General features: G+C 38.0%; 1 protein-coding gene across 1 annotated transcript; it reads left to right on the top strand.

Moving 5' to 3' along the window:
• The first annotated feature begins 10001 nt into the window (after window positions 1–10001).
• LOC140230768 (uncharacterized) lies at window positions 10002–12883 on the top strand. The gene is made up of 2 exons (XM_072310907.1): window positions 10002–10209; window positions 11302–12883. Exons 1-2 carry the CDS (start codon window positions 10029–10031, stop codon window positions 11937–11939), a joined length of 819 nt encoding a protein of 272 aa, XP_072167008.1. The 5' UTR covers window positions 10002–10028; the 3' UTR covers window positions 11940–12883.
• The last annotated feature ends 2323 nt before the right edge of the window (window positions 12884–15206 follow it).

The raw sequence follows: 15206 nt of genomic DNA, 5'->3' as shown, positions 1-15206 counted from the left end.
TTATTGTATGCAGAAATACGAGCAGTTAGGACGTGGCAAAAGATGTATGGTTGATTATTAAGTCGATATAGTACACACGGTGCTTGAAAGGCCTTTCTAAAACAAGTGTCAAACGAAAGGTGTTCCGATCATCGTCGCCTTCTGGCCAACACTAAAGCAACAGTCGCTACAGAGCTAGCTAGCTGGCCGGCTACAAAAGGCGAACACAGAGCTCAGAGCTGTATAGTCCGGGAGCCAGCGGGGGTCAGCCTAGCTGAAAAGGTTACCAATTTTTATGTATATAGCAATTTAGTACATACGCCCCTAAGTATGGAAATGCACGTCTGGCTGGTCATCGGTGGTGGGTGTGGCCAGGAGGGCCAAAAAAAGGACCCCTCAAAATTAGGCTAGCCTAGCTGGAAAAGTAACCCCGTGAAAACAACTGGAACTTGTTCGTTACACTTACAGGATAAATGAATGACCATTGCCAGACGTTTTAAGTGGTGGGGGGTAGCCGCCAGACGCTCTTAAAGGCCCAACTCCAGCTAGGCTAGCCTAGCTGAAAAAGTAACCTCATGAAAACCACTGGAACTTGTTCGTTACACTTACAGGATAAATGAATGACCATTGCCAGACGTTTTAAGTGGTGGGGGGTAGCCGCCAGACGCCCTTAAAGACCCAAATTTTTCCAGCTAGGCTAGCCTAGCTGGAAAAGTAACCCCATGAAAACAACTGGAACTTGTTCGTTACACTTACAGGATAAATGAATGACCATTGCCAGACGTTTTAAGTGGTGGGGGGTAGCCGCCAGACGCCCTTAAAGACCCAAAAATTTCCAGCTAGGCTAGCCTAGCTGAAAAAGTAACCTAATGAAACCCACTGGAACTTGTTCGTTACACTTACAGGATAAATGAATGACCATTGCCAGACGTTTTAAGTGGTGGGGGGTAGCCGCCAGACGCCCTTAAAGACCCAAAAATTTCCAGCTAGGCTAGCCTAGCTGAAAAAGTAACCTAATGAAACCCACTGGAACTTGTTCGTTACACTTACAGGATAAATGAATGACCATTGCCAGACGTTTTAAGTGGTGGGGGGTAGCCGCCAGACGCCCTTAAAGACCCAACTTTTTCCAGCTAGGCTAGCCTAGCTGAAAATATAACCTAATGAAACCCACTGGAACTTGTTATTTACACTTACAGGATATATTATGCATGGCCGTTGCCAGACGTTTTAAGAAGTGGGGGGGGGGGGGGAGGGTAGCCGCCAGATCAGATGCCCTCAAAGACCCAATTTTACCAGCTACTCTCTAAAAAAAAATCGAGTGAAAATTTTCACTCTTAAAAGAGTGAATACAAGAAAGAGTGAATTTCGAGTGAAATTGGAGTGAATTTTGAGTGAAAATGCTCATTTTCACTCATTTTGGAGTGACGTCAGGGATCAGTCGAAGATTTTGGAGTGATCCCTGACGTCACTCCAAAATGAGTGAAAATGAACATTTTCACTCAAAATTCACTCCAATTTCACTCGAAATTCACTCTTTTTTGTATTCACTCTTTTTAGAGTGAATATTTTCACTCGATTTTTTTTTAGAGAGTAGACTATAGCCCTGATGGCTGGAAAAGTAACCTCCTGAAACCCACTGGAACTTGTTCTATGTTTGTATCTCACCTGATAAACACTGTCGACATAGTATTCTGGTGTTCTTTCAATAACTTTCCACACTTTTGAGCTATATGACCACCAAATTCACTCCTCAGATCATCTAATGATTGCTGTCAAGTGTTAATAATGGTGAAGTCCGACTACGTCAACAGTCAAAAAGTCAATGAACTAGGCCTATGCCATTTGAAAATCTCTGTAATCACAAAGTCGATACGTGGACGAGACATCACTTCTCTTTTGCCTTGTTAGATGGTGAATATTTGTAAGCTTCCGTTTCTAATTCATACAGCACCAACATACATGTCTGGGAATAGCGGTAAAGAAGATTAGAGTCTTTGGCAACAAGTGCAAAATTAAATTCTGTGCCTTATTTGCTAAACAAACGTGGTATAGTGATAGGAGGACAACGACCTGTTAGGCAATATGGCGGACCAATAGCTCTATATTATTAGTGTTATAGAATAAATGACAATGATGTAGTTCTGAAGCATACTTTTCATTAGATGCTTTTGCAATGACTCAATGTATACTTTTAATAGAACTAAGTATATATCCATGACTTGCTCATGAATTACGGCAGAACGATTCGGTGAGGAAAGTTTTCTGTCATGTCATTACGGAAGAAGTGAACGTGTCAATATTTTGCTATTTGTTCCATAATTATTTCTGAAGTGAATGTATTTTCCTAAAACATTTTTTCTTTTATATATTACCTACGTTGCATCCAAATGCCTATTCGTTGAAAAAATGCGGGCCATGTATTCAAAGGTCAAAGATCATAGGTTAATGGAAGTAGGGCATACATTGTACAACATTTCACTAAGTTGTTGGTTTGTTTTTTGTTTGTTTGTTGTTGTTGTTGTTGTTGTTGTTGTTTTTTTTTGGGGGGGGGCATGATTCAAAGTGTCCTAAAACCTTGTATAATACATGTATTTAGTTTTGTAGTCACGACTCTTGCTATGTATGATGCCAAACTCTTCCCTCTCATACAAATGCAGCCGTTTCAGGGAAATAATCATGATAATGATTGTTAATGCTGAAGTGGTTCATAACATTCCATTGATACTATTTATAGAATTAAAGTGAATTTGACAATGGTATATGATATCCGCAATTTACTCTTTGACAGGTTCTATCATCCGATTAATAATGTATAAATTGAATATACAGTAGTCCCCTATTCAGTAACTACAGGTTAAGTTAGATAAGCTGCATTCATTTTGCACGCGACCATGGCGTTATAGCCAAAGATGATTGAATTCTGTAAAATCTGTGTGCCTGCACAGGATTGGAAAAGCGAAACAACTTTCTGTGTATAGAACAACAAAACAGAAACTGGTGCATGCATTATTCTCAGTCACTTTGTTATGCATAATGATGGTTTGCTCATTGCAGTTCCGGAATCTCAGCTCGAGGGACTCGAATTGATCCCAAATCAGTCGGCATGTGTGTATCACCCAAAACAATATCTGAACACAATTATAACTGCAGTCCTCCATAGTCTCTATTGGTTGCCGATAAGAGCTGGTATCAAGTTTGATTTTCATATTATTTACAGTGCCTTGTATTTAAATGTTTTCATCGAAATGCCCGTATACGGTATGCGTATCTCAGTTAACTCTTTAAACCATAGTTGTAATCTACGTGCCAAGAATCTCATGTTTTCAATAAGCGTGAACTCCAAGACATGTCGTGATAAGGACTTTCAGACAATTGGCATCGTCATTATAAAACGAATTCCCCTTTTACAAGACACGTTTTAGATTTTAGATAGAAATATGGATTCGTTTGAATGCATACAAACAGCTTCTTAAATCCTCTTACATTTTGTTTTTAAGATATGGTGTATACTTTAGAAGTGTAAGAAGCATGCTCTTGTTTTAGAGGCTTTGAGTACTGGTAAGAAGCATAATATGTTATTCTTATAGATTATGTGAATAAGTACGCATTCAAACGTTTTGAATAAAACGTATCCAGACAACTGCATATCATATTTTCACCTCTTCCGTCATGCAGATGTATACTCTTGCCGAGAAGGTTAACTGTTTGATAGATATAGTGCTCACCTTTTTTTTTTTTAATATTGAAAAGGTAATTGGGTACATTTTTGGTTTCAGTATATTATTCAAACACAACTAAGTTAACTTTTACATTAACATTTTCACAACTCACAAATTCCACACGCACACACATTTCATGATTCACAAGATCCAAGTTACACTAATCCTATTTACTTTGCAGAGTGCAACAACATAAGTTATATTCTGAGCAAATAGGCTTACATCAGTTCGCACTATTCAAGGTTTAGAGTAGTTAAGGAACTAAATCGTACCCGATTATGTGATGCTAAGTTGCACCTTGAGATGATGGGCAATATTGCCCCTATAAAGGAGCAGGAGGTGACACTGACTTGCTCCTTTAAAGGAGCAATTTTGCAGCAGTCATGGAGCAAATAAGCACCACATAGGTGCAACATCATACCAATAAGGCACAAGATTGCACCCTCAAGAGAGGGTACATTCTTGCATCCTTCGGGCATAAAGTTGCACCTAAAGGAAAGAGGTTGCGCCTTTTTCAAGGGGGCAAAGTTGCTCCCGAGGGTGTAACTTTCACCCTTTCTTGAGGGTACAAAGTAGCACGCAAAGCTCCAAGATTGCACCCTCAAAACAAGGCACAATCTTGGAACTTTGGGTGTTTCTTTGCACCCTCACGAAAGGATGTAAAGTTGCACCAAGATGTAAAGGCTACACGGGGTGCAAAGGTGCGCCGAAAGGTAAAGGGTGCAAGATTGCACCCTCAAGAAAGGTGCAACTTAGCACCCCTTAGTGTGGGTGGAAAGATGCACCCTCAAGAAGAGGTGCAACCTAGCACCACTTAGTGTGGGTGGAAAGATGTATCCAAGGGAACATTTTCGCACCCTCAATAAAGGGTTCAACTTTTCACCCTCTCTGCAGTATTATTTTATACACACGTGAATTCCTTGTTCCTGTGAGCTACGTTTAATATGAGCGTGACCCAGTATTAGACACGTGTCAAGCCTTTGTAGACACATAATTTTTTTCTTCATATTGTTTAAAGGTCATTTAAAACAAATTTAAATATATATTTATTTCTTTTAAGTTAAGAGGAGCAAAAATGTGGAGATCATGACCTGTGATACATGTTACGGAAAGTCTATATTTTTATGTGTACTCAGGGTTTTTTTTTTCAACTACAAGGAATTACCTATGGGCTAATTGGATAAAGAAGCTAAGCATTACTTTTTTCATCAGTTAATGTCAGTGCTGGTGTATTATTCTTGAAAAGTTGGCATCTAAATGTCCTCCAAACCAAGTACTTTTTACACTGTATAAAATTATATTTCTGTGAGTTACGTTTCTTATGAGCATGACAGATCTGTAGACACGTGTCATAGTGGTTACAAACACTAAGTTTCCTTTGCTTTCATCGTTATCAAGAAGCGATTTTGAACAATTTCAGATGTTCTGGTTTTTTTCTATTTCGTTACGAGAAGGCAATAATGATTTCATGTAAAACATGTTAAGGAAAGTTGATAGTTTGGTTATTTTATCATTACTCATCTTCGTCTTCTCAACAAGAAGATGATACACATGAGCTCATTTGCTAAAGAAGTTGAAGGATGTTTAATTGCTGGTAGCCACGTAGGGGCTTTTGTCATAACATTTTGCATCTAAATCCCTCGAAACTAAGTACATGCAGTATTAGTTTATAGATAACATAGTATTTTTGTTGTTGCTGTGAGCTTATTCATATGAATTTTAGACATGTTTCTCATATGTTTCTGTCATATGCTTTATTGAAGAACAGCAAATGTTGAGTTTATTGCCAAGAGAGGTTGATCATTACTTTACAGTTAAGTTCATTGAAGTGCCGGAGCATAAACTTGTCTTGAAATATTAGCATCCTAAACCCTCCAAACCAAAATACGTGCAATACTAGACACGACAGGAATTCCTTGTTGTTGTGAGTTATGTTTCTTAAAAACACTGATTTTTTTTTCTGCTTTTGCAATGTACTATGTTCAAAAACACTCTTGAACAATTTTCAGATTTCGTTTCTTTCTTAAGAGAAGAAAACGGTGAGGTCATGTGAAGCATGTTCCTATAAGTTTTATTTCGTTAATAATTTTTCTTTACCCATCTCCGTTAATAATTTTTCTTTACCCATCTCCTCAACCGTAAGGTGATACGGTACCTAAAAAAGTCATAGGCCAAAGGTGTTGAGCTTTAATTCCCCTTTTTAAAGTAAATTTAAAGCTGGGGCATTATTTTTAAAACGTTGGCATTTTAAGCGATGTACACCGAGGACGAGTCTTACTGAATGGATTTCTTGTTGCAGTAGAATTGTATTTTTTATGAGCTTGATGGAGTATTAGACAATTGTATAAAGTGTTTGCAAAAACTGTTAATGTATTCCCTTTTGCTAATGTCCAAAGAGTTAATTTGCCAAGTTTTGATTGTCTTTTGTTTTAATCATCAGGGGTTTGTTTTATCATGGTCATAGAGGAAAGAAACTTAATTATAAAAAAAAGCCTTCATGATATAAGAAGAGATACTGTAGGAGACAATTTCATCAAAAGTTGTGATTTCCAACATTTCCTAAATGCAATTGATGAATATTTCTCCCCAGGGCACAGAAAGAAAGTAGTTCTTGGTCTTGTTTTTTTTTTTTTTTTTTCACGTCAGTATGTTATAATACCCGCGGGTTTACGCCCATCCCACCAATTTCCATCCGGATACTGTATCCGGCCCTGCTTTTTTGTTTTTTATTTTTGTTTTACACTGCAAAGAAAATGAGAACACTGATGTTTGAGAAAAATCCCGACATGTTTGATTGGGCAATTCTTTTTTGATGTCTATCATTCTTTCCAAATAAGTTTTTTGGTTATCACTGAGGACAAATACAGATACCCTATTTCTTCTACCAAAACCACAGCACTGTATATTCTCATATTTCTACAGTATTTCGTCTCAACACTTGCCCTATTGATATTTCAAAGCATGTTTCCCTGTGCGCTCAAGAAACTCCCCCATTAAAGGAGACCTCCGGGTGATTCTCAGATTTTTACATTTGTACAACTATGAATTAGTTATACTGAGGACAGAGTTTCAGAATTTGTGATAATTGGGATGAAGAATAAGAATATTTTCAAAAAATAGAACAAACTGCAATGAACAAGGATGATGACATGGGAGAGTCACCATAAGAATGCATGAGTTGGGGCTCAAGGAAGCAGAACAAAAGAATAAGGTATGCATAGACAGGTGAACTCGCAAGCAAGCGGTATAGTTATAGAATTACACTGCTATTATTTCTGAAATATGTGAACCTTATAGCTGGTAAAATTGGGTCTTTGAGAGCGTCTGGGGGCTACGCCCCACCACTGAAAGCGTCTGGCAACGGTCATGCATTTATTCTGTAAGTGTGAGAACAAGTTCCAGTGGGTTTCATGGGGTTACTTTCCTAATTTTCAGCTAGGCTAGCCTAGCTGGTAAGAGTTTGGTCTTTGGGGCGTCTGGCGGCTATTGTCTGGCAACAATCATTCAATTATCCTTTGAGTGTATCACAAGAACAAGTTCCAGTGGGTTTCAGGAGGTTATTTTTCCAGCTATATATAGGTTAGTCTAGCTGGTAAAATTGGGTCTTTGAGGGCGTCTGGCGGCTACCCCCCCCCCCCCCCCCCACCACCACCATTTAAAACGTCTGGCAACGGTCATGCATATATCCTGTAAGTGTAAAGAACAATTTCCAGTGGGTTTCACAAGGTTACTTGTTCAGCTAGGCAAGCCTATAGCTGGAAAAAAGTTGGGTCTTTAAGGGCGTCTGGCGGCTACCCCCCACCACTTAAAACGTATGGCAATGGTCATTCATTTATCCTGTAGGTGTAACGAACAAGTTCCAGTGGGTTTCACAAGGTTACTTTTTCAGCTAGGCTAGCCTAGCTGGAAAAATTTGGGTCTTTAAGGGCGTCTGGCGGCTACCCCCACCACTTAAAACGTATGGCAATGGTCATTCATTTATCCTGTAAGTGTAACGAACAAGTTCCAGTGGGTTACATTAGGTTATTTTTTCAGCTAGGCTAGCCTAGCTGGAAAAATTTGGGTCTTTAAGGGCGTCTGGCGGCTACCCCCACCACTTAAAACGTCTGGCAATGGTCATTCATTTATCCTGTAAGTGTAACGAACAAGTTCCAGTGGGTTTCATGAGGTTATTTTTTCAGCTAGGCTAGCCTAGCTGGAAAAATTTGGGTCTTTAAGGGCGTCTGGCGGCTACCCCCCACCACTTAAAACGTCTGGCAATGGTCATTCATTTATCCTGTAAGTGTAACGAACAAGTTCCAGTGGGTTTCATGAGGTTACTTTTTCAGCTAGGCTAGCCTAGCTGGAAAAATTTGGGTCTTTAAGGGCGTCTGGCGGCTACCCCCCACCACTTAAAACGTCTGGCAATGGTCATTCATTTATCCTGTAAGTGTAACGAACAAGTTCCAGTGGGTTTCATGAGGTTACTTTTTCAGCTAGGCTAGCCTAGCTGGAAAAAATTGGGTCTTTAAGGGCGTCTGGCGGCTACCCCCCACCACTTAAAACGTCTGGCAATGGTCATTCATTTATCCTGTAAGTGTAACGAACAAGTTCCAGTGGTTTTCATGAGGTTACTTTTCCAGCTAGGCTAGCCTAGCTGGAGTTGGGCCTTTAAGAGCGTCTGGCGGCTACCCCCCACCACTTAAAACGTCTGGCAATGGTCATTCATTTATCCTGTAAGTGTAACGAACAAGTTCCAGTTGTTTTCATGGGGTTACTTTTCCAGCTAGGCTAGCCTAATTTTGGGGGGTCCTTTTTGTGGCCCTCCTGGCCACACCCACCACCTATGACCAGCCAGACGTGCATTTCCATACTCAGGGGCATATGTACTAAATTGCTATACACATAAAAATTGGTAACCTTTTCAGCTAGGCTGACCCCCGCTGGCTCCCGGACTAGTAGAGGTGAGTTTCTGTTTTTCTTGACCTTTCACACTGACACATGACTGACGTAACACCTGCCTAGCCATATTTCAGATTTTCGCTGTTGGTTGTTGCAATGGAAACTGACAAAGCCTAACATGCATGCTCAGATTACTATCATAATCAACGCGATCGTCAATAATCAATGTGATCGTCTTGTAACGTTTCGTCAGGAAGTCTGTGAATTTTTAAAAGTGCTGATTTTGGGAGTTTTCGCCACAAATTCCATGTATTTCCAAAAAAAAAAAATCAAACAAACAAACAAACAAAAATAAAAACACTTCCACGACGGTTTCAAGGTCTGAATGGACAATGACCGTAGTATTTATCTAAAATCAGTGCGGAACGGTATGAGAAGCATGCAGAATAGTCGAATTTGAGAAGTTGCAAGATTTTTCTGTTGGTATAAAAATGCATGCTTTTTTCCACTTGAAATGCCTTTCTTTACAGTATTTTCTGTGCATATTCAAGAAGATAACATTTACCAAGCATTGTTTCTGAAAAAAAGTCGATGTTCACACACACACACACACACACACACACACGAACACCCATGTGCTTTTTTATGGTCTTTCGTGACTTGCATGACCCCCAAAATTGTCTCTTTCCGTCTGCGTTTTCAAAGATTTTAATCATTCATTTATTCACTCTTTGTATGTAACAGCATGTGTTTTCCCATGCAGATACTTACGAGAACGTGCATGAGTTATTAATATGCAAGAGTAAAATGATAATATACCTCAGTATTTTTGTTTTCAAGACTACAAGGTAACTTTGCATGCGGAAGAGTCTTATTGTTCTTAAGTTGTGATAGTTCACAACCTAACTTCTGTGTTACTTTAAAAATCGTCGACCACCGATTATTTCTGAAATCACATAGGATTTAAGACTATTGCAAAAATCATCTGCTGCATTACTGACACAAAATTCTGTAGGTCTAATGCGTAGACCTATTTATGAAATATATCTTATTACATAGAATATTAAACAGAAATTAAGTTATTAGAATAATAGTACTCTCAGTGCAGTTTCTGCGCCCTCAAGCTCTCTAGCTCTCTTTTCTTGTGCTGGACGTTGCGTGTTGTTCCTTGCACGTCGTCAGATTTATGAAAGTGAAACACAGTTTACACAAAAGACAAGAAGTTGTTTATTATCTATTATGATAATCATTACAAGATATACGCACCATCCTTTCCTTCGTCATTATGTATCATGTGTACTATAAACTTTGGTTGTAAATATTTCATCAGAATCATACAGTATTGGTTATGTTGTTTACGACTGAAATCTGACAGTGTAATCTCCCATCTGTATAATGGAGTTTGATTTCATTAGGATACGTAATCCACTGCAACACCTGCTCGCCATGGCATCATCAACCAACGACAAAGCTCGCCTCATGATCTGGAGCACGCCACGCTCGATCTCGACCGCGTTCGCGAGATCGATGTCGGCTCGAGGAGACACGGAAGTCTTCTGGGAGCCCTACCTTGCCTGCTACTCCTTTGGTCCAGACAGAAAGATACACTGGGGAGACCATATTCCAGGTATAGGCCTACTATATTAACTATAGTCCATCATTACACATGTTGCACACAAGGCATACATGCACATTGGACTTAGAAAACACATGTATACATTATATGTATATATATATATATATATATATATATATATATATATATATATATATATATATATACATATATATATATATACATATATGTATATGAAGGGGTATGTATATATAAATAAATAAAAAATATATATATATATAACGATGTCGTAAACGTCCAGCTATGGTAATCACGGTAGCAAGAGTTAATGCTACTTCTGTGTGACCAGTCTGTCACTTATAATCATAGGAAGCAGTAAACGTAGACCGAAAATGCCCGAGCTACATCCCTGAATATGTCTTTGATGTCTTTGGTTTTCGTTATAGCCAAGGCACCTGCCTAGGGTGCTGTGATGGAGAGCCCTCAAGAAAAACAGGCAGACTCACTCGATGAATGATAAATGACCAGTCATAACTCTCATACCTTCAAGAGGAATATAAATGTGCCTTCTAACTCTCCATAAATAAGATTTACCGGAGTTTCACCAGTCCAAACAGGTAGCGATTCTGAAATAATTTCTCTCACGATCACGCAGTAGTCGTATATTCATATAGTATTTTTACAGTAGTATTAATAATCATTAAAAGAATCAATTGAAGTTGATTAGTACTTATCTCGTTCTTTAACAAATTACGGCAGTATGTCGTCATGTGGTTACTCCACGGAAGAGTCGGCAAAATCAGTCATTTCTTGTCTACGTGTTATATTCTGTGTGCATGTATACAGGTGTCTTATGTTGAATGTGTATGTGTGTGTGTGTGTGTGTGTGTGTTTGTATGGGTGTAAATGGACAACCTTTAGGTAACTGTTACGTCACTCTGTGCCCAGCAGACGCAAAATTGACCTTCCTATAAAGTGCGCTCATTAGTTGTGTATCGTCATCTCTGTTCCATATACTCCTTTTCGATCGAGTAACATTATACTTTCATATTATACTCCTATTGGAATGCTGCAGATAAATATGAAGTTATCGAATATAACAGTTTGCATTACTCTGTGCATTTTCTGGTGTGTCAAATACAGGTATGCTGAATGACAAGTATACGTATAGCTACATCGACACGATTCTGAATGCTGATTACCCAAACTCCAAGGTGCTATTCGTTAAGGGGATGGTGGAAGGTATTCGTGGTAGCTTCGACGTCGTCGACGCCAAGTTTAAGCATTCATTTTTGGTGCGCCATCCCGAAAAGATGTTTCGTTCCCTCGAGCGACTGGCAACAGCAATTCCCGGTGCGGAGCCAGATTTCATAAACGGTTTCAAGAACATCTACCACGACCTCGAAGACTTCTACAACCACGTCCAGACGAAATTCGGCCAGCCCTCGCCTCCCATTATTGACGCGGATGATCTCGTCACCCACCCAGAGACCATCTTACCGAAGTACTGTGAGGCAATGGGGATCGAGTTTACACCCAAAATGCTCGAGTGGGACAGCGTAGACCCGAGCGAACTCAACTGGCATTGTACAGACGTAGGAGATATCGCCAATGAGGTGTTGAAGAATACCGTGATCTTTTCCAACGCCATGCAGAGCCAGGGTTTCGGGAAAGCCCCCGATCCCACGAAATCCGCAAAGCCGTCGCCCACTGTTGCAGAGTATGCCGAGTTCGCCATGCCCGTCTATCAGAGATTTTATGATCTCCGCATTAAACCATGATATCGTTGGTACGAATTGATAACACAGAAATATCGATGATGATTTTTCTAATAGAAGTTATACATTAAATCTGTTGGGAAATCGATGTTTTCAACGTACATAATAAAATCTGACGTGATAATTTATGACGGAAATTGTAGTTGAAAATGGACATTAACGTGCATGATGCTAATAGGGCCTACATGCATTTTATAGCATACAGCGGAGCAAAGGGGAAAACTCTTGATTCGTAAATCGCGTCAACCACCTATGCATATCGACTTTACTTTAAAATGTGATCTAAGAATGCCACATTCACACTAATTTGCACGATTTGTTTTATTAAAGAATAGAAATGGAATGACCAAGCTAAAATAATGAATTGCTGAACCCCCTCCCCCGAAAAAAGCAGTGTTCAGGCGAAAAAAAAGAGGAAGAAAGAAATAGAAATATCAGAAAAAATGGCAGACTTGATCTCAATGCTAGCTTTCTTGCTTGCCATCGAGATGTACAGTCTCTTATACACAATATCATATTTGAAAACCGATAATGGTGTGTGAAATAAACTATGTATACAGCATCGTCGTTTCTCAGCCACGTTGGGTTTCTTGCTGGATGGTAGGCCTATATTCTAATGGAATTTCACTGTTCCAGTAGGTTTCATAATAGGGGAATGTTAAATTACTATTTGCATTCACCATGCACACACATTTCCTTTATCATGTTTATCTTATGCAATGCCATTATAAACAAATAAATGGGAATGCACATTTTCACGTCTTATTGAGACTTATACTAACATCCATGCGTACATGTGACAAATTATTATTTTTTGTTCAGTTCAGCTTCTTTTCTGTCAACTTTTCAAAGTATGCATTGATGTTCTTAATTATTCTAATTGTATACATAATATCCTATTGGTCTTTACGATTCAAACTGCGTTATGTATTTTTTTATTTTGCAAATTAATCCAACGATGTGGTAGCATAATACATGCATTGTATTTTTCCTCCTTTTACTCTTTATTGGATGGAAAATAAATGAAACTGAACTGAGATGAAACAAGTGTGAGTGAGAGTATTGAGACTAATCCTTTAAAAAAATGCATCCTAAGTCATAATATATAAAGAAGTTATAGGATTGAATACTTGTCATATCTTATTGAAATGAAACATGTGGGGGTAGAAACTTTTTAGATAAAAATCCTAAGAGAAGTCATTCTGAACATTTCACGAAAAAGTAGAAAGATGTCTCACAAACACACACACACACACATACACACACACACACACACAAATCGGCAACAATATGTCTCTATTGATAATGTAAAATATCCTATGTTCATTATTGCAGAGTTCCACCATGTCCACTGTATGATTCTGTCCTGGGACTATGTTTGACAAATTGTTTACATTAATATCGACGAAGGTTTGCGGTTCATATAACATGCATAATCCTCTCCTTAATTCTCACCACCATGCAAACATTCAAAGATCATAATATTTCATATTACGGGTAATGATATTTTGAACACTTCTCCCATTTTGTCGTTCATTTTATTTGCCGATGATACCAACATTTTGCTATCCCGCAAGAACTTACAAGTATTAATTGATATTATTAGGAATTTAGAATTGAAAAATGTTTCATCTTTGGTTCCTTTTAGTGTAATAAATTTTCTTTTGACATAAGTAAAACATATGCATTTACAAACTATTCGTGCACGAATGTAAATGTTACAAAATATTATCATTCACAACCTCACTTTAAATAAAAAAAGCATGTAAAATTTCTCGGTATATATAGGCTGGCGTCTGTCATGCAAATGATTGGGTCAGCACGTATTGCACGGTAAACACACGGAATCCTTATTGTTTATAAATTGTCAAGATACATGACATATACTCTAAGAGTACTTTTATGCAAAGTATATGTTGTCATAAAACGCCTCTCAATGTTCTCAGAGCTCTATAATTTCCATGAACACATTAGCAACACGCATCTTTATGCCCAACTTGTCCATTCAAAGCAAAGAAGAAAAAAAAAATAAAAGAATGAAAGAAAAGGAATTCAACATGAGAGGCTACGTGTTCAGGATGGTAAATTATTATGCTTCAATGAGAATGTATTGCACGAATGTATGCATGTTGTGTTACACATGTGTGAGTGTTGTCAGAACTTGTCAAAGAAGTTCTGTAGGATAAATTATACAACCTCTTATTTGGTACGTACTAGTATACTTGTGCATCTGAACGAATGGTTCTGCATGTTTTACTATTGAGTGTACTCGTGTGGTTTTTTTTTTCTTCGTTTGTGTGTGTGCATGTATGTGTGTGAGTTGGTATCAGAGATATTCTATACTAAATCTCTACGGTTCGTGACATAGTTTGATAGTTTGAAAAAGCCCTTACTGGTTTACCAGTTTTTAGTGAAATAAGCGATTTCAGTGTATTAAAAGGATCCTAGTATTGGCTGAGATGAGGATTCGGCTTTCAAGTTTTTGCGACATACTTAAAAACCACATTTATGAATTGTTAAAGACCATACAATTCTAAGAAGAATTGATAGCTTATTGAAATTTGATGAAAGTTTAAAATGGCTGAGATATCAAAAAAAGTTGAACAAAGTGACCATGATAAAAGGTGGGTTCCATCCTTTATTGTTAATGCTTTGTTTTGGATATCTCAGCCATTTCAAAACCAATTTTCATCAAATAAACTTTGAATTCCTTGTAGAATAATGATTTTTTTAAATATATATTTCATAAGAGGTTTTCCATTATCTCACAAAAGAGTTGGAGACCTGAAGCCCCATTTCAATCCGATACCACCCTTTAATGAAAGGTGGTTAGGAGACCAAAATTTGAGAAAGCATGTTTTATCACTATCACTACGAAATATATTTTGAAATAAGATATACTTCTTAAAGCCATACTTTGAAGGAATTTTGGAAAGGATTTTGCTTTAAACTAGGTGCTCCAAATCAATGATGTCCGGTCGATTCGTGGTGCCTGATTGACCATTGAGCAACAATAAGTTTAGGATCATTATTTTAAAGTGATAATCAGTTTAATGGCGAGTCTAATATGTGTGTATATTTGAAATAAAATCATAAATATTTATTGAAATATGGAACGGAGTAATTTGACAATACTTGAACATATCAAAACACCTGCTTGTAATGAGTGAATATCTTGTAGTTTGACTAAATAAAGGTTTTGTGTGAGAGAAATAATTTGAGTTTACACTCCAGGAGCTCGAGACTTTTGAAATGATTAGCTATTTTTGT

The sequence above is a fragment of the Diadema setosum genome, chromosome 7 (assembly GCF_964275005.1).
Source record: "Diadema setosum chromosome 7, eeDiaSeto1, whole genome shotgun sequence".
In the NCBI taxonomy this organism is placed as follows: Eukaryota; Metazoa; Echinodermata; class Echinoidea; order Diadematoida; family Diadematidae; genus Diadema; species Diadema setosum.
The sequence above is the reverse complement of the archived record's forward strand: the minus strand, read 5'-3'. Positions and strand labels throughout refer to the sequence as shown.